The 20212-nt window shown below is 41.0% G+C and overlaps 2 protein-coding genes across 2 annotated transcripts in view; both read left to right on the forward strand.

Annotated features, from left to right (window-relative positions):
- The window catches only part of tead1a (TEA domain family member 1a), a 42247-nt gene extending 38117 nt beyond the window's left edge, over window positions 1-4130 (forward strand). The window contains exon 12 of the mRNA XM_017428941.3: window positions 485-4130. Coding sequence (XP_017284430.1) covers window positions 485-598 — 114 coding nt within the window. The 3' untranslated portion in view covers window positions 599-4130. The remainder of the gene's footprint in view (window positions 1-484) is intronic.
- Window positions 4131-8543: 4413 nt separating this feature from the next.
- rassf10a (Ras association domain family member 10a) lies at window positions 8544-13211 on the forward strand. Its single transcript, XM_017428863.3, has one exon. The coding sequence runs from the start codon at window positions 8871-8873 to the stop codon at window positions 10308-10310; it is 1440 nt and encodes a 479-aa protein (XP_017284352.1). The 5' UTR covers window positions 8544-8870; the 3' UTR covers window positions 10311-13211.
- Window positions 13212-20212: the final 7001 nt, after the last annotated feature.

Raw genomic sequence — 20212 nt, forward strand, 5'->3', positions numbered from 1 at the left:
CTGCCTGTCTGTCTGTCTGTCTGCCTGTCTGTCTGTCTCTGTTTGTCTCTGTTTGTCTCTGTCTGTCTGCCTGTCTGTCTGTCTGTCTCTGTTTGTCTCTGTTTGTCTCTGTCTGTCTGTCTGTCTGTCTGTCTGTCTGTCTGTCTCTGTTTGTCTCTGTCTGTCTGTGTGTCTGTCTGTCTGTCTTTGTGTCTGTCTGTCTTTGTGTCTGTCTGTCTTTGTGTCTGTCTGTCTTTGTGTCTGTCTGTCTTTGTGTCTGTCTGTCTGTCTGTCTGCCTGTCTGTGTTTGTCTCTGTCTGCCTGTCTGCCTGTCTGTGTTTGTCTCTGTCTGTCTGTCTGTCTCTTTCATGAACTAACAGGTAGTGACACAGCTTTATTTCGAGTCACTTCAGACCATCTCTGTAATAATTCTGCCTGAACTCTTTGATCCCCGTTTAAAACTCGTTCGAGCCTTTTTAACCCGGCCGGGTCTGTTTGTGTGCAGGTGGTGAGCAACAGAGACACTCAGGAGACCTTGCTGTGCATGGCGTGTGTGTTCGAGGTGTCCAACAACGACCACGGAGCACAGCACCACATCTATCGACTCGTCAAGGAATAACACACACACTCTCTTAGAAACACACAAATATGGCCTTTTGCTTTGTTATTACCGGCGATGTTGGAGGAAAGAGTAGATCCTTGCAGAAACGAAAAAATATCCCGAATTCTACCAAAACTTCAGTTGATGCAGAAAGGAAATGGCTGCGTTACTAAACAGATAATAATGGGGTGATTGTTAATTACCATCCAGATACGGCGCTGCGTCCTGCAGGATCCTCCTCGACGGGAGCGTTTCAAACAAGACACAGAAATATCATCGACAAAATGACGATCAGTAGCTCGTTAGCTGTAAAAAGCACAGTGGCAGCGCAGCCATGGAAACCAATCAGAATCTACCTGGGTGGTTTTTCCCGAGAACATCCTGACTCCGGTATCACCAGGAGATGTCACGTCTCCCATTAATTGGTTTCTTCCACTCCGAGTACATTTGAATTTTGCTGCTGTGCCGATGGAAGCGAAAGAGGGATTTCTGTCATGTGCTTTTGGGAAAATCGACCCAGGGAAAAGGACAAAAAAAAAAATCTGTTTTAACCCCGTCTGTGTGCACACTGAAGGTCAGACCCTGTGTATCATCAATAACCAGAGAAGGTTGGAGGAAATGACATTTCTGCATTATTATATCGTGGATTTGTACAGATAGACTGAGCAAATTGTGTGAGCTGAATTCTTGCACCAGTCAACAGTTTGTCCCAAAGAAAATAAGTCAATTTTTACCTTTTTGTATGTTTTCTTTAAAAAGAAAAAAACAACAAAAAAAAAAACTTCTTAACTTTGGGAAATTGTTTATTGATCGTAGCAAATAGATTATATTTCAACTCCACGATCGCTATCTTAAAATTTATGTTAATAAGAAATTATAATTGAAAAATTCAGGTACCTTTTTTTGTGCAGCCGGTGGCTCTTCATCCAAATTAAATTTAAATTATAATCCTTCAGATCTGAGTCCACGTTGAAGTGGCAACACGTCCTTTTAAAAAGCACTGTGAATTTTTAGAAACTACACAGCATCGTCCCACACTCACCTGAAGTTTGAGTCCTTTAACGACGTGGTTGAAGCTTATTTAAACCATCCGAGCGGAGCCCGAAACGTCCCACATTTCCATTTTCCATCCCGACTGGAAGCCTTATCACCTCGTGTGTCAGGATCTTTGTTGAGCCGATCGTTCTCCCTCCAGATTCGTAACGTTATGTCGTAGTGAAAAAAACCATTCATGAATCAGAAACCAAAAAGCGTTGGCGTGTACTGTAGCAGGTGTCGTGTGGTGGTCCGACCGTGTTGTGCTCAGCAGCATGAAGTGCCTTTGGCTGCAGACCTTTCCGTTCTGTTGTAGAAGGTGTGTAGACGCGATGAAAGACAATTCCGTCTTTCAGTTTTCAGTGTCTTTTAGCCAATTATCCAAAGTCTAATATTTAATGAGTGTTATTTTTTGTGTTGGCAGTAAAGCACTGGATCATCCTGACGAGTTATTTTTATTCTAGATGTCAACGGCATTCATTTCTTGTTCTTTTGGTGTCTAATGGCAGTGTTTGCTTGTGTTTGTGTTGCGCGCTTGGTGTTATCTGGTGCCTCATTCAAGGACCAGTCCATTAAATCCTACTCCACTTTGGCTTTTTAGCGTAAACAATTTAAAAAGAAGGAAAAATAAACAATCTGTGAGGGAAAACATGGATTACTGTAACTCAAATCGAGTCTCTCCTCGTTTCATCTCTCAGTTTAATAAACTCCACTTTTTTTCCCCTTAAAGCACTTCATGTTGACAGGAAGGAAAACTGTCAGACTCTCTTTAAAAATAATTGTTTTAAAATCCACAGAACTGCAGCTTTAAACCACCTATGTGTTTATTCTAGTAAATTAACCCAATCCATCTGTTTAAATGAATGATGAATCCAAATATTTACGAATCAGGAGGTGGATTGAAATTCACATCAAGAAGAACATCTTAAATTCAAACTTTGTAGACATTTCTCCAATCAGACAAGCCCAACCACAGAAATAAAATAATATTAAAGTCCCAGCGTTCCTTGAAGGAATGCTTGTCGCCCGCCGCCTCTCATGCCAGAGATTTTAAAGTTATTCTGACAAATGATGAGTTAAAGCTGTTTTGGTCAAACCTTAAATAATAATATATGTAGTGAATGACTCTCAGCTACTACCACACTCAGTCTTAGCTTAATATCTAAAATTCACTGATTTATAGTCATTTTTGTGTTGGCTAAGGCTGATTAGCTGCAGCAGCCATCTTGAATCAGTTATTGACATCCTGTTTTTTTTTTATCTCTGTAACAGTTAATAAAATAAGAGCACATAGGTGCAGATTTCCGATGTTTAGAGACTTTCAAAATATAAATGTTTTTGAGAGTAACACAAAAATAACAGGCATATATGTACAACGAGCATCTCAGCTGCCTGGAAATGAAGAAAAACACCAAAGAATCTGGATTCTATCAGTAAAGTCGGACTCATTCAGCAGCTCTGGAAGGATCCAAACTTCTGACAGGCTTGCATAAACTGAGTAAGAATTTTAAAAACATACGCATTTTTATTCAGGTGAACTCAGAAAAGCTGAAGATAAAATGTGCTGCATGTAAGTGAGTGAGGCCCAGACGTTTAAATAAAAATAAAACTCTTGTGGTTGTTTCCAGACGGTCCAGAAATGACTGAAATCAAGAAATCATTGAAATTCTGATGTATTTACCCGCCGTTAACCTTAGGACCTCTCTAATCTCTCGACCCTGTGAGTTTCGTCTCACGCTGCAGTAATTTGTCCGTCGGCGGGCCGCAGGGACTTCACTAAGCTAACGGACAGCCTCGAAGCTGCTGACGCGTCCGTTCTCGTCGTCTGCCACCTGCTTACCAAAGACAGTCATCATGTGACAGGAAATACAGAAGAAAAGGGATGAAATGAAGCTGCAAAATTTAAAGAAACTAAACATCTGGGAGGAAACTGTGACTTATTTAAGTATCTGTCTGTTCCTCGGCTGTAGGGCTTTAATGTTAAATGTCTAATCATCATAATCAACTCCAGGATGCAGAGTGGATCCTCCGTGCCTGCAGGGGGTCAAAGGTCAGCCAACCGTAGAGTCGTCTGTGTTCTTAATGTCGTCTTGTTTGTGTACGTTGGATGTTTATCTTTCTTTTCCGGAACCACGTGTGGCGCAGAGATTTCCGTCTGTAATCAATTCCAAAATGGCCTTGAATCTTTCCGCTCCGGCGCACGTGCGGCGCACCCGTCCGTGCACGGAGGGGTTTTAATAAGGTGCTTTGTATAATAGGTGACAATAACCTTTATTACAGATGTTGTGTATATCTTTGATATTCTAATGTTTATCCTATTTTGTGAAAAAGAGAGTACATTTAGAAAAAAAAAACCAGAAGCTAGTAATGTGTGTGTATTGGTTCTGCACAGGGTCTGATCTTTGCTTGTAACCTCCCCCCATGGCTAAAAGTATGTTTAGATATTTTCTAGCTTTGTAGAGACTTTGTACGCATATGCTATTCAGTTTAAATAAATGGTCAGTTCTAAACTGTGCTTTGGTTTGATTTACTCATTCTTTTTGTTTTTATGTGCTGCTGATCCATCTATACCTGAATATATTAAAACTACTCATTGCAAAATATGAAACCAAACATTAGAAAAGGTTTCAAACAGTGCAGTTTTAGAGCGTTTACTCCAGTTGTTTTCCAGATGTGATGAAATGCAAAAGGGAAATGTGGGTCTGCCCTCAGTGTAAACAAAGCTCACAAATGTTTCATTTAAAGACTACATTAACCCTTGAAATGATTTAATTTATTACTTTAGGATTTTTGATTTTCTTTGGAGTACCTTTAAAAGAAGAATTAAATCTGAATGTTTTTATGAATAAAAACTTACGGGTCTATTCTCCTCTGTGCGCAAACCTTTAAATATGTTTATTAAATCTGATTTCTCTGCAACAGTTACATAAAATAAAAGCTTCTTTGTTTAAAAATAAACATCACAGTCAACCAATCAGCAGAAGAAATACTGGATTATTTATACTAAAGTACAACATTTTGTCTAAAAGTTACTCTCCCCTTTTTTTCTTTATTAACATTTTTGACAGCTTTATTATTTTTGCTTTAAATCCTAAAAATATAACAGAATAAAGAGTAATTTTTTTTGTTTTATGAACATTAAAGTAGTCATGTTGCTTTCCAAACTAAAAATCTTTCATTTTCTTCCTGCTCATCACGACTGTTTAACTTGTTTCACAGAAAACTCTCACATTAAGAAAACTAAATGCTCATCTTGTACAACTTTTCCATCAGAAGTTAAAAAAGGCGTCTCCACTAACCTGATGCTTCATGGTGCGTTTAAGAACCTCCGACTCTGCAGGGTTTTAAAGCTTCATCTTCATCTGGTCCCTGAAGAGACAGACAGAAAGAGAGGATGTTACTGAAACAACCTGGATTACTCAGCTGGTTTCAGACCACTTCTTCTCATTATGCAGACACTCTGTAACTGTTTGTTTACTTGAGGAGGATTAAATTAAATATTTCCAGTCCTGTTGATAAACCACAGTCATCCAGGAGGACACAATATTCTGGTCCCATCTCAGCTCAAACGGACTTTCCTGCAGAACATGAGAATCAAAAACAACTCAACATGGATCCTGAATAAAGTCGTTTCAAAACAAGATTCAGGTCCAGAACTGAACTGGATGCAGACGTTGATAATGATAGAACTTGTGCACCCCTTCTGCCTCCTCTGCACCATCCTCTCGCAGGACCAGAAGTGAGAGCGAAACATAAAAAAGCCTGCCAGCAGATGAAGGAACCTGAAGGTCAGCGATGGTGCATTCGAGTGCATCCTCTCCGCCTCCTTCACAGTCCGGTCTGCTGCTAAAGACAAAACGAGACCGAAGCAGGTCGTTGGTTCTGCTGAGGTCACTCCCTGAACTCTGACCTCCAGAATCTGAACACCTGCAGAACCTCCCCTCTACCAGAACCAGAACCTCACAACACAAAAACAGTTTCTTCCCATCACCTGTCGGGATATAAAACACTAAAAGACACCTGCAGACAGACTAACTTCTACTTTTGCACGTTTTACTTTTAAAATTTATACATCTGCACATTTCAAACTTTGTACATTTTTATTTTTGTCTAATACTTTTGCTTATACTACTGGCAGCTGTGTGTAACACTGTTTTTTTTGTTGTGAACCTCCTGCACTGAGATGCCAGGAAAAACATGTAAACACGGCAGAAAAATAAAAAATAAAGCTGATTCTGATATGTTTGAGTTTTCAGCCAAAACCCCCAAACTCTCAAAGCAAACTTATCTGACATTACCGGGTCACCGGAAATGAGCTCAAACAAGCTGATTCACCGACACTACAGGAGGAAAACATTTTAAAAAGGCTCCAAACTTCTGGTCTCTTTAACTGGAAGAACCAAACCACACAATCCAAAAACCACTCAGAATTATTAGGAATAAAACTCCTAGCTTCTCATTCCTTTAAATGCAGCTAATTTCCTGGTCATAGAGGAGGTTAAAGTTGTTTAATTAACATGCATGTTTGTCAATCAGTTTGTTTTTGTGCAAATATGTGCAGTTCTCTGTTTGAACAGCAGAGAGCGCCACAGTCAAAGGAACATAAAAACTAAAAAACTGTTTTTTTAAAATTCATTTACATTAACAGCTGCAGTTTGTAACAATTTGCAAAGGTATTGATATCATTTTTAACACTCACACCTCCAAGACTGTTTTAGCCAACCAGCTTGCATCCACAAACAGCTGGAAGTTTTGTTTGTCATATTTTCAGCAATAAAATGTTAAAACCAAGGAACTGAAATGCTTATTTTGCTTGCACCCTCCTCACGAACCACAAACCAACACCTTAAGAAAGCTTCACTTACAAAACACTAAAAAAGTAGACACATTTCAATCAAAACTGTAACAAGTTTCAATAAAAAAGTAAGCCAGTATCCCAAAAACCGTAAACAAGTTTCAATAAAGCAACAAAGTGATGCATCCAGCATCTATACAACAGGCTGTCATCCTAAATAAGATGAAGTGATGACGTTTAAAGTATCAAACCTGACAGACGCGGTGTGACCTCACAGGAAACGAGGTCAAAAATTAATAAATGAAAAAAAAAAACACCTCACCTCCCAGACGCAGGACCGACAATCCTCTTAATCCAAACCTAGTGTTTGTAATGAAGGCTTTCTGTGTGCACACACACCGTTATGATCCCGACCCCTGCTGGTTTTTTAAGCAGCTAATTGACTGATAAACCTGGTCACAGCAGAGGTTAGCATACACAGACATGTTAACAGTGAGAGGCACAGAAAACATCAGAACAATTAAAGCAGAAAATGTGAAATATCTGCAGCTTCAGCCGCTCTGCAGAGTGTAAAAGATGAGTTCCTTCTGCCCAGCTGAGCTCAGAAACATCCAGTCAAGTGGAGATTCCAGAGATGAATCTGTAACAACGCACGCTGCTGAGGAAATATTCCACCGTTAGCTCTGGGCTCATGTTTTTTCTGCAAACTCGTCAGATCTGATTTGTTCAGAATGCTAAAAAACTGCTCTGCACGAAAACATTCAAAACATTCAGGTAACTAAAGGAAAGCTCAAAGGATGCGTCTGCATATTCAGAAGGAAACATGAATTAAAAACTAAAAAAATGAAAGAGTTTTAAAACAGAGGACAGACAGAAAAGGGATGCTGTGGTTGTGTTGGCAGCATTTTAGGTCACCTGGAGTTTAAAATGTGACACAAAACAACAACTAAAATCATTTAAAATAATAAATCTAGCTGAGTCATAAAGCAAAGAAACAATTTAAGTTTAGAAAACCTGCAAAAATATTTTTAGACCCGAATGCCATCAACACCACAGAATGATGTCATTTGATTCTTTTAAGCAAAAGAAATAAATGAGTTTACACATTTTCCTAAAAACTTTCAAAAACATGAAGGAAACGAGAAAAGATTCAAGCTAAAACCAAATAAAAGCAATTTGATTTAAGTGCTTAAGAAGTAAAAAATCTGAGGTTTTAATAAAAACAAAATCAAAACAATAAAAACTAGATTCATACCACTGCTCAAATTGGTGCTTTCTTCACTTTCCTTTTCTTTTTAAAGTAAATTAATTTAAGTTCATGTGTTCCTACAGGTGAGCATCTGCAGCTTCAGCAACAGGAATCCTAAATGAAGGCGAACAGTTTGGGTTCTTCTGCAGAAGATTTGTTTGTTTTTGTCCCAGATGGAGATGATAGAAAGATGTCTGGATGATAACAGTTTGGGTCCACAGCTGATTAACCTTTGAAGAAAATCCAATTTAACATGGCCGCCATAGCTAATCAGCATTAGCCAACACAACAAAAATCAGTGTTTTTTGCAGATATTGAGCTAAAATTAAATGTGGTAGCAGCTGAGAATCATTTACAGCACATAAAATAACTCATTTCTCAACACAAGATGATTTTAGTTCAACATCTAGCTTGAAAGGCGGCGGGTGATATGCATTCCTTCAAGGATTGTTTGAGTTTTAATTACTTTTCAAGTTCTTTAATTCAGGATCGGCTCAAAACGCCTCTCTGCAGAGGCCTTTTGTATTATTTATCTTCTACATGACAAAGAGCATTAACTCACTTATTTTAATAACCTGCATCTTTTACAGTTACAAGCACGCCTCATATTTTATGTATATTATATATTTTCTGAAAGGGGGGAAAAATGATAAATTTCACCAAATGTAGTGAAGCATGAAATTGAAATATTTAAGAATCCGTTCAAAAGTGGAAGGAATGTTAGAATAAATGTTCTTCTGTGGCTCAGGAATAAATCTAACCGGTTTCACTTTGTGGTAAAAAAAAAAAAGAGGGAGTGTGTTTGTGGGACAGGGAGGGGGGAGGCGGTCCCAGCAGCCTCCTGTCTCTGTCTCTGTCTCTGTCCCACATCAGAGCAGCCTGTCCTGAGACAAGGACGCTCCTCTCCTCTCCGGAGCCGCGCGCAGCTGAGAGCGACCCGCCGGGGGGAAAGGGGACAGGGGACAGGGGACAGAGGACAGAGGACAGGGGACCCGGCACGACTGGGACACGATGTGATCCTTTTAAGGATGACGCAGCAAGTTCAGCCTGAATGATCGGAATAAAGTGGAACCTGTTTGGCTCTTCTGTTCTCGGACATATTTCTGCTCCATGAATGGAGTCAGAACTTCAGCTTGAAGACTCCAGCTTCTGTTTTTAACTCAGAGGATTGATCGGAAAACTTTATCTTTCCTACCTGGGTCTATCCGGAGATGGAGCCGGAGGAGGGGAAGGTCTCCGTGTGGGTCTGCCGGGAGGAGAAGCTGGTCTCCGGGCTGACGAGGCGCACCACCTGCGCTGATGTGGTGAAGGTTCTGCTGGAGGACCAGAACCTGCAGCAGGGCGACTCGGCAGCGATGCTGTCCGGGTCCCCGCAGTCCTACTGCGTGGTCGAGAAGTGGCGGGGCTTCGAGCGGATTTTACCCAACAAGACCAAGATCCTGCGGCTGTGGAGCGCCTGGGGAGACGAGCAGGAGAACGTCCGCTTCGTTCTGGTGAAGAACGAAGCGTCGCTGCCCAACAACGGGCCCCGCAGCGCCGAGGCGCGGGTGGTCCAGAGCCGGGAGAGCGGGGGTCCGGCCGGGCTGCTCAAGGGCCCCGCGAGGAGCTGCTGGAGCGCCGCGGCCCCTGCGCCCCACCTGAGCCAGGACAAGCAGAGGCGCATCGTCAGGAAGGCGTTCAGGAAGCTGGACAAGATGAACAGGAAGAAGGAGCAGGTGGTCCCCAAGGATAAGGGCTCCGTGGAGAAGATGGAGACGCTGGTGCATCTGGTGATCTCCCAGGACCACACGATCCGGCAGCAGATCCAGAGGATCAAGGAGCTGGACCGGGAGATCGAGCGCTACGAGGCCAAAGTGCACTTCGACCGGATCCAGAGACACGGGGTGAACTACGTGCAGGACACATACATGGTGGACTCCTCCGTGGCGCCTCCTGCTCCGGACTGCAAGCGCAAAGCGGAGCGGCAGGACGCGCGCTGCGCGGAGGAGGCGCTCGCGCAGTTCGAGGAGTACGCGCGCCGCTGCGAGGAGGTGGTCAGGCTGCAGGAGGAGCTGACGGAGCGCGAGGCGCTCGTGGAGAGCATCGCCGGGGAGATCCAGGAGGAACTGAACCGGAGGTGGATGAAGCGGCGGCGGGAGGACAGCGGAGCGGACGCGGCGCAGGACGCAGAGAGCGCCGCGGAGGAGACGGGTCCCTCTGCTTCTGCAGCTCCAGCTGTGGAGCCAGATGTTCAGAGTCTGTCGGAGAACGAGGTCCTGTTGGAGGAGGAGAGGGTCAAAACTCAGCTGGACACCAGTCTGTACATCGGCTTGAGGCTGAAGACGGACCTGGACGCCATCAGAGGGGACTTGGACCTGAGTCTGGAACTCTGGGAAACCAAAGAGAGTGAACTTCTGGACCTGCTCGCCAAAGTCGAAACCATGGAGATCGAGCAGGTCAACAGAACTGATGGTGGGCAGCAGCATGAGGAGCTGGCTGCAAGTGGAGCTGAGGCCAGCCCGGGGTCAGGAGAAAGGAGCACGGTCTGGGTGGAGCAGGCCCGAGGTCTGTCCAAGGCCTCCAGTACGAACGACGAGGACTCGGACACGGGCCTGAGCTCCATGCACAGCCAGGACTCCGACAACCCACCCGTGTGCGAGTCCCTGGTGTAGGCTCGCTTCGGGAGGAACTTTTATGCAATTCAATGCCACAAACTCAGGGGCAGAGAAATCAGAGTTGGCAGACCTGGGAGAAACGCACCTCCATGGAGATGCTGCGACTCAAAAGCAATAATTTCATGATGTAGTCATTGCACAATAAGCTAGACACAACAGCATGTGTAAAGGTAGAAGCTTGACATGTGTGCTGCTCTTTAGCTGACCTTTGACCTCCACAAGGAAAGCCAAGAAAGAGCCACTTATTAGTAGAAGTATAAGAGTAATATACCAAGATGCTTATCATCTATAGTCCTCAAACTAGCGTTAGGATAGACCTGATCACAGGTTTACTGACAGATAACTTGTTTTTTTTATCCAGAAATTGCAGAAGCAGCTAAAAATCTGAAAAGCATCAACATCAAGCGTATCTTCATCCTTAACAAGTTAGAGCCTGCTATCCACCCCTGAACAGGTAGACGAGTTACCTGCAAACAGAAGCTCAAACAGATGTATAAAGTGGGACTGTTCCCTTCAGCTTCTTTAAGACTAAAACTTACAGAAACCCTAAGAAAAAGATTCCACACACTGAAAACTCAACGACCCTTAAAGGTACTTATTGCAAAGTGATGAACACTGAGCAAAAATAAAAGCATTCATGAAATAATAAACTTTATCCACACAATTTACGACTGGATGTCAACTACTGGGCCACAGATTATTTGGATCTGGGCCACGCAGAAATTTAAAAAGTAAAAAAACCTTTATAAATATTTTCTTGCACATTGATCTGCAGGGTATTTTATTTTGAAAAAGTATTCTGTTAGCCCTTCTAGCTGCAGTTTTTTTTCACTCACTATCAAACCAGCTAACTGTAGCAAAAAGGCCAAAAAAAAAACCCAAGAACTTCTTGAGTTGTTTGTGGAAAAGTTGTCTTTGTATAAAAACCGGTTCGCGCTGCAGAAAAGGTTGGGGACTGCTGACGTACGGCGTGCGTTCATTAACCTAAAATTAACTGAAAACGGTTTGAAAGCCGAGCTCTGTGATCATGGCGCTCCGCCGCCCGGTTTGATCCCTGATATTTATTCCTGATGGTTATTTTACTCCATCTTTCTTTCTACGCTTATCCAGTTCGGCCATATTTGTTCACCTACACAGACGACGGCCTGCCCGGACCTGATGTAGGTCAGTCACATGACTCAAACGTCCACATGGTTTTCAGCCAAAGTCTTTGTTTACATTCAGTGTGTACCCGCATTCCAGAACTGCACATCAATATATCTGGAAAACCTTTTTTAACTGCACCATTTGATCTAGCTCAGGATAACCTTTATGCTTAATTTCATAGTTTGCAACGAGTACCTTTAAGTTCCATCCGAACAGAACTAATAGATTTTTTAATATATTTCTAACTTCTAGCATCTTTATTCCTAATCACAAATATTTTAAACCTTGTTCTTTACTGGTTGATTTAGATCGGATCTAATAAACTTAAGTTTTTTTTATCTTTACAGGTCATAAGGAACTTCAAGCACCATTTAAAAACGTGGTTCTAAACTTTCTCTGAGATATAACTCGTTAAAAAATAAAACACGTAAATGTAGTGTGTTACACATTTCTATGATGTTGAATCATTTCAAACCGAAGCAGCTATAACTCCTAATATTTGTTGAATTATGGTAATTATAGAGATCTAGAAGAACACATTTATTTATTTGATCCTTGAGTTGGTTCGCGTCATTAAAAGCGGATATTGTGTGGCATCTTTAAAATGAGATGGTGACAGAGATAATGAAGGGAACATATTCAATTTTAGTCTTTATTTAAAGGTTTAGTCTAGCATTTTAGGAGCACAAGTAGGGGAAACATGTGGAAAGAAAGCAGTCTTAGGTTTGGTCACATTTCCAATAATTCTACGAGATAAGATCTTCGATTAGCTGCTCCTGCTGCCTGACTGCTCACCGCTTTCAAATCGCAGACGTTCACGGTTTGTTAGATAAACAGACAAGTCTGATAACGTCGTCAGACTTGCCTAATGGAGCGAGAAAAGCATCGTGCATCTATTTTCCTCAGACTGAAATCCTCCAGAGCAGAATACCATGAGTGAAACCGGTGAAGTGCTTTTTAAAAATCTGGATTGTAGTTAAAACAACCTCTAAAGGGCTTCATTTCCACATAAAGCTTCTTACTGAACCATCATCAGTGTGAGTCAGAGAACTAGTTCCTTTATTACGGTAAAAAGGGAAATGTTATTGCTCATTAGAAAACTGCTGTGTCATAACTTCAGATTAAGCCTCAAATACAAAATATTATGCAAACATAATATGACCTCTTTGTTTTATTTGTAGTTCCTTCATGATGCATCACTTTTCAGCTGTTATTTACGGAAACAGCCTTGAATCTGGGTCTTCACATACACCTGTAAGATGCTTTTTGGAGAAACGGCCCCATTTAGTAATCCCACAGTCTCTGCATATCTGAACACTGTGACATTAAGGAGAACTATTTTAGGACCTGTTCTCTGTGCTTCCTGAACGAGCTGGCTCCTCTGAGACCTGCGCAGATATCCAAACAAGCTGGAAGAGCTTCTTTCAATAAAAGCATTCTTCTTTCTTTACGTTGTGATGTCAAAACTACATGTTTGGCTTTGTAAATGTTAAGAGCTTTGTAACAACTAGAAGACACTGATGATACTGTTCCTGTGGACTTAGCTGTATCCAAATACCAAAATGGCCCGGGTGTAGCTGAATTCCATTATCTCGCCTGATCTGGGGACAGTTCGGGCTTCTCATTCTGATGCTTTTCTAGATTGGTGGCTAAAGATCAGCATCTCTGACTTCCATTCACTGTGGCAGCGACGTAACACCACTCCGCACATTAGTATACATGACTGTTATGAAAATAAACAAAAAAAATCTGGATTTGTGTCTGGTTTTATTCAGCTTGACTGACGGGTATGAGACTGTTTGCATGCGACACGCCTCATGTCAGGAGATAATTGGCCCTCTTGGTTGAACATAGTTGAAATGCACATTTGCATTTTGAAAGGAAACATTGTGTGCATTCTTCAAGGCTGCAGAGCTTGACGGATGGAAGGCGTTTGTCTTTAACGTACACCCAGTCTGCTCTCATGTCATCTCGCTCGTCATGCATACTTTGTGTTTAATCGCTGCTTCCTGATCGCTCTTGCGTGAACTCTTGCGTTAATTATAAAAGCGTGAAACGGAGACCTGAATGTACAGAACCCAGCTGTGCGGCTCAAGTTACAGTTTAGTAACACATTCCCTCATGTGTCCCTCGGGGGGTGTCTCATAGGGTCAAATCATTCACTTTAAAATGTTATGGCTCAGATTTCTGGATCAGTTTAAATCAATGAAGGAAAAACAGGATCTAATTAAAGAACTGACTCCAAAATTTAATAAGATGGAGACGTACATCCTGGAGGTTTGCCTCCTGGCTTCTCCTCGTACTCTGATTTTCTCCCACAGACCAAAAACATGCATGTTAGGTTAATTAGTAACTAAATTGTCTCTAGCTGTGAGTAAGAATGTGACATGTTGTTTGTCTCCATGTGTCCCCTTGATGGACTTGTCCCCCCTGGCTGGAGACAGGCACCAGCTCCCCGTGACCCAGAAAGGAGAAGCGGGTAAAAGAAAATGGCTGTTTTCTTAACGTTTTATTAAAATCCATCGGGTGGTTTGCAGTTGTATTAGAAATTAAATTAAATTAAACAGCTTTGGTATCTGAAAAAGAAAGTATTCTCTACAGAATACTGTTAAATTGAAAATGTGCAAACCTCCTGAAGCCACAGATTGAATATCAGAGTCGTGTGCAGAAAAAGTTTGCAATTTTTCTTTTGTCACTTTGTCATTTCTTGGCGACACGTTTTCCCCCAAGGGAGCGTCTCAGAGCTCCGTCAGCCGTCATCCTGCAGATCTAAATGTGTCATTTAATACACCTGCTGTCATTTGATGCCTTTGATTTTACTCCAACTATTAAATCTGTTTAGAAGCGTCATAATCTTGTTTAAATAAGTCAGAGGTCCTGACGTTTCAGGTCATCTACCTCAGACTGATAAAGTACGAGGTGATCCAAGCTGACAAATGAGAAAACTTTCTCCTGTCTTCAGTGACAGATCCCAGATCAGTTTCACTGTCAGGATCATTTGATATCAGTTTGCTCCATCGCTTCACTCTCTCTGTCTGCAGAGAAACCTTATCAGCCTCCACCGTTTCACCACGAACCAGCCTCTCAGCTCAGCACAAATTCTGTCTGATCATTTCTACTCGGAAATTTAAAAACAGGTTTGAATCTTTGCCAAACACTTTGACGACGCCTGTGTGCACTAAAGAAAAACTATGAAATACAAAAATCCTGAAGAAAATATCCTTTTTTTTTAAATTTCTTACTAAAAGCATAACAAAAAACAAGTAATGAAAAACCTAGCATTCTTTGAAGGAATGCATATCGCCCAACGCCTTCCATGACAGAGGTTTAATTCAAGATGGCCGCCACAGCATCATCTCTCAAAAGTTTTTAGGGATGTTAGGGATGACTCCTGGCTCCTACCACATAAACTGACCTCAGTATCTGTTAATTTGAGGAAGACAGGGATTTTTGTGTTGGCAAAAGATTGATTAGCTGTGGCAGCCATCTTGAATTGGGTTGACTTCAAAAGTTAATGAGTTACAGATCTGCACCCAATGATTAGTTTCTGAAAGTTTCATTAAAATCCATCCAGTGGTTCATGAGATATTGCTAAAATATAATAAATACAGCTCTCTCTCAATCAGTTAGTGCTCAGATTATGTGTTGGGGATCAGTTTCAGCTACTACCACACCTAATTTTAGCTCAATCTCTACATAATTTGAATACTTTTGTGCTTGCTTCACTGTAACATCTTGAATGGAACCGACTCCTTTAGCTAATCAGACTTAATCGTTCATCTCGTGTTCCGGTTCTCCCACGGAGCAGTTTAAAAACTACCCAGGAATCCTCAGCTGCCTCCCAAAAACTCTGATCCAGTTCCTGCAACCAGCCGGGCCTGAAAGACAGTGTTTGTCACGGTTTTAGAGCCAGACCCGGCAGGACGTCCTCAGCGCCCTCTGTCCCAACATGTCGGAGACATTTTAGGGCTCAACAGGAACCTCCACAGTAAAAAGTTTGAGTTGTTTTGCAGATCAGTGCTTTCCGGTTTTAAAAAGGGACAAAATAAATCTGCTTCTTGCCCGTGAAAGTGGTTTTAAAAAACCTTTATGATCTATGCTAATAGATCAGGATGATTTTCTTCCAACTCTGAACACATTATTGTGTTTCCAGCCTCCTGGTGTCACGCTTGGCATCTGCACTGCAGGACCATTCATTTGACTCAAAACACTGGAAATGATTCGGTTTGACATTTAGGCTGGAGGAGATACTTTCAATGTGTGTGTGTGTGTGTGTGAGAGATTAAATGACGCGGAGATGAAGAAAGAGCAGTACGGTTAAAGTTATGTAATCTCGTTTGATTATTTTGCGTGTGAAAGTCAGACCCTCCTGGTGTTTCGTTCAGCAGAAACCGTTGGGTGGCGTGAACCCAGTTAGCAGCTGCTCTCGCCTAAAAATGCCGCCGTTTACGTAACCAGACCTGGAAACACAAGCTGCTGAGGAATCATGATCAGCCTGGAGTTTATACTATAATCCCGTATTTTATTCACAATACAGTACATATATTAAATGTTTAAACTAAGAAACTGCATCAGTCTTTTTTAAACAGCATATAAACGTCAAGGACCTGAGGAGAGCAGCTGATGGAGGTTTTGGAGCCTCTCCAGACATGCTAGAGGCACTAATGCAGCCCCATACCATAAGAGAGGCAGGTTTTTAAACTGTGCACTGATAACAGGCCGAATGGTCCCTCTCCTCTTTAGTTCGGAGGATGTGGCGTCTATGGTTTCCCATTTTTACTTCTGAGACACTCAGCTTCTCTAAAATGCTCTTTTTACACTCAGTCCTAAATCTGACCTGTAGCCAATTAACCTTTTTTTTTTTTTTTTGCAAAATGCTCCTCCAGCTGTTTATTTGTAGCCCTTTTCCCAGATTTCTGAGATGTGTTGCTCCCCTAGAATTAAAAAAAAAAAACATCTGATATTTGCTCCACCAAAAATGGTAAAAGTTTTTAGTTTCATCATCTGATATGGATAAAATGCAACTTTATGATTTATAAATCATTTTATTTACATTTTACACAGTCCCAACTTTTATTTTTTGGAACTGGGGTTGTACATTCAAAATAAAAAACCCTTGCAGCTGGTGAATCAAATCAAAACCTTAAGATTTGAAATAGAAACATTTATTTTTAGATGAAAAACGAGTTTTGTGAGGAACTTAATAGACCCATATGTACATTTTGGTGTCAGATTATTGTGTTATTATTGCTCCTTCTGTCAGTTTTCCGTTTTTATAGAAAAGGAGTTTCTGCGCACACAAACAGGGCAGGATTTGGAGAGCACAGCAGTGAGCAACACTTGTGACGATCTCATCATGAAAAACTGAAACAAATAAACACAACAAACAAAGGCTTACAACTACACAACAAAGTAAATAAACGAGTCTCCCTGGAGATGATGTCATGAATACACAAACAGCTGTGCAGCTCGGACAAAAGAGGATAGTGTGTGTTGTCAAAGTGTGTGTGTGTGTGTGTGCACGTGAGGAGGTTGTGTTCTGAGTTAATCCCCGATGACATCTTGCAGACAGAACCGTGTGTGTGTGATCTCATATAAATCAGAGTCACGTTAGAATACAACAGACCTAATGGGAAGTTTAATCTAAATCTAAACGCCGTCTGAACTTGAAACCTGCAGATCTGATCGAGGACATAAATCTCTGAAGGAGGCAGGTCATCAGGTAAACTGTTCATTTGGAATAAAATGTTTTCATTAACCCTGTTTAGCTGTGTGTGTGTGTGTGTGTGGTGGGGATTTGTCTGCCGGTTACACAGCTGGTGACAGATGCAGCTTAATTTTTTTCCTCTGCTGGTTATTTAAAACACCTTGCTTGAAGCTTACCCCTGTTCAAATTCAATCCTAAATAAAGCTCTTTAACAGAATTTGCTTTGGAAGCATCAGACAGACGAGGACATTCGATCTTCTCTGTCTGCGTGCGGCGGCACGGCGGATTTGATTCTGCACCGTTTATCCTGCAGAAATCAGCTCAATAAGAGCTATACACTCCACTCACCTTTCTGCCGTTTACACGTCCCCTCAAACCTACAGAGGATTGATGACGATGCAAGACATCAACCTGCAGAAGAAAGAGAGACAAAATCAGTTCACAGAAATATCAACATGATTTATCAAAGAAAATTTGAACAATAGCAATGATATATTTTTAAAAAATGAGTAAATACATAGTTTTTTAAATTAAGTGTTAATATAGCTCTAATAAATTCAGATTTCTAGTAAGGAAATGTTGAATCAAAATAAAAAGTTAACTGATATTTTTTATAAATAATTAAGGACATCTAATTAACTTTTAGCAGAAATGGTAAAAATAATGGTAAAAATAACAAAATAAAAAGCTTTCTCAAAGAAAATGCATCGTAGCTTGTAGTCACAACAAATTAAAGTCTGATTTTAACAACTAAAACACATCTCCCACATTAGCTACAAATGTTTGCCGTTCACAGGGTAGTAATGAAAGCAAACCATTGTTAAGCACGATAGCAGGCATTTTAACAAATACCACTTGAAATGTAATTTGTTTGCAGGTACTTCACAGGTGACTGTGGGAATGTCTGTATGTAGAAGTGAAGGTCGTGCTGACGAACATTTAACAAACTGACTTCAAAGTTTGCTGTTAGTGCCGTTTGGATAAATTAACTCCACGACCGTTTCCAGATTGTGGAAGACGAAATAAGAAAACGTAGACGAGAACAGCTCTGGTCACGGGCAGCAGCTCCTGGTGGTTATGTCTGAGGAAGTAACACGTCCACAAAAACAAACGTCCGAGGCATTTAACAGACATCTGCGAGCTCAAGACCCGAACCAGGATCAGACACCTTTACACATGTTGGATTAGTTTGGTCTAAAGTTAATTATTTGCAACACATGGAGCAATAGCAGCATGACATATTAAACCAATAACTTAAGGATCAATGTGTCATCGATGGGAACATGGATATACAATGAAAAATAAAATTTACTGGATGAGAACAGAACAGTGACCCTTTCACAATAAACCCCTCTCCGTTATTTACATTTTCCTGCAGCGTAAAGAGCCCTGACCTCTGAGTAAAAAGTCACTGCGCTCATGATTTATAGAGCTCGTCAGCAGCATTATTTATTTAGACGGGTTCTTCTCCCCGTGCAGAAAGCATCTCAATGCATATCCACCATAAAAGCCAGCAGTGGAGAGTGGGTAAGAGATGAAGATCATAAATAATGAGACACAAACAGCTTGTAGATGCTGCTGCTCTTCCAACGAGGCAGCCTGCTTCAAGACAAATAAAGACAAATATGAACAGAATATAACTTCATCTCAAGAAGGAAAAACCAAGGATTCCTTGAAGGAATCCATATCATGCCAGAGTTTTATCTAAGATCATTTTATGGTGAAAAGAGACGAGGTTGTAGATGTTTGGTCAAACTTAGTGTATGATGTTAAGTAACACAACACAAGGTCAGTTATAAACATCTTTGTTCACTAAGATCACTCAGCTGTGGCGGCTGTCTTGACTACAAAAGTTAATCAGCTGCAGATTACATTTTATCCCTCTGTTATGAGATATTTTGCTAACAGTACAAACCCAGACATGCGCACAAACATTGCCTCTTCCCTTCAACAAATAAAATGTACCAACAATGACATGTTTATCAGCATTTACCCAACAAAGTCGCGTAAAATTATTAATATTTTTAAAGCAGTTTAAAGACTGAATTCTGAAAAGAGCAGGTTTCCATTTTAAACTTGTGTTTTGCAGGATAATTCTTCTCGGCTGGTAAATATTTGTAGCTAGGACCCAAAACAAGCCTCTATCAAGACAAAAATGTGTCATATCCACAGATAAACTCTCATTTAGTCATAAATCACTTCCTTCAGCTTCTCGCTGTATTCTTAAGTTTTCCTGTGCAACGAGAACAGGTAAAGACTTGCTGAATTCACTTATTATTCCTGTGACGCTGAAGTAAATTATATTGCAGGCGGTCTTATCAACTTTTTAGTTATAAAACTAGTTTGCGGCTGTGCGTTTGATTAAAGTTGGTGGAAGCAGCGGCTCCTTAAGAGGAACAAGCTTTTCTGGTCGTAAAAAGGGAGCTTATGGGAGGATTTCAGCTACACTACTATATATTCTATAAGATACTATTCTGTTAAATTTCCCATTTGACTTTTGTCACGGCAGACATTTAGTCCCAGAATAACTGGACTGGTTCAGACGTCTTAACAAGTACCGGACTTCATTTCTGTCCTTTAACAAAGTCCAGCTGTCCGGTCCCACTGAGCCGCTGAAATTTTTATCATTTGCAAAAAAACTGAAAGATTTATGATAAAACATTTGGGATTTTTCCAATTTCTTAAGAAGACTCAATTAGACTCAAAAACATTCTAGTGTTCACATTTTTTGTCTAATGTAGCTGAGAAAATCCACATTTCTCAAAATGTTTCCTTCTCACTGAGCTCATGTAGGCAAAATGTCTAATTATAGTACTTAAATCTTTTACATAAACCAAATAAAATGCACAGATTGTAACCCCTTTGTCGTCAATTTAATGGATTCTATCAGCTGAAAGTCCTCCTTCATGTTAGGTTTCAGCATTTTGAAAAGATGTAAATATGAAGTCTAAAACAACGGAAAGAAAGCCAAGAGAAGCGTGAGAGCAAATGATAAACAAGGCAAAAAATGAGACACTATAATTTATACAGGAAGGGGGGAGGGAGT

This window comes from Kryptolebias marmoratus, linkage group LG11 (assembly GCF_001649575.2).
Source record: "Kryptolebias marmoratus isolate JLee-2015 linkage group LG11, ASM164957v2, whole genome shotgun sequence".
NCBI lineage: Eukaryota > Metazoa > Chordata > Actinopteri > Cyprinodontiformes > Rivulidae > Kryptolebias > Kryptolebias marmoratus.

What these genes read in the sequence shown, in the direction of transcription:
- rassf10a (XM_017428863.3), top strand. Translation starts at nt 8,871, where the DNA reads ATGGAGCCGGAGGAGGGGAAGGTCTCCGTGTGGGTCTGCCGGGAGGAG.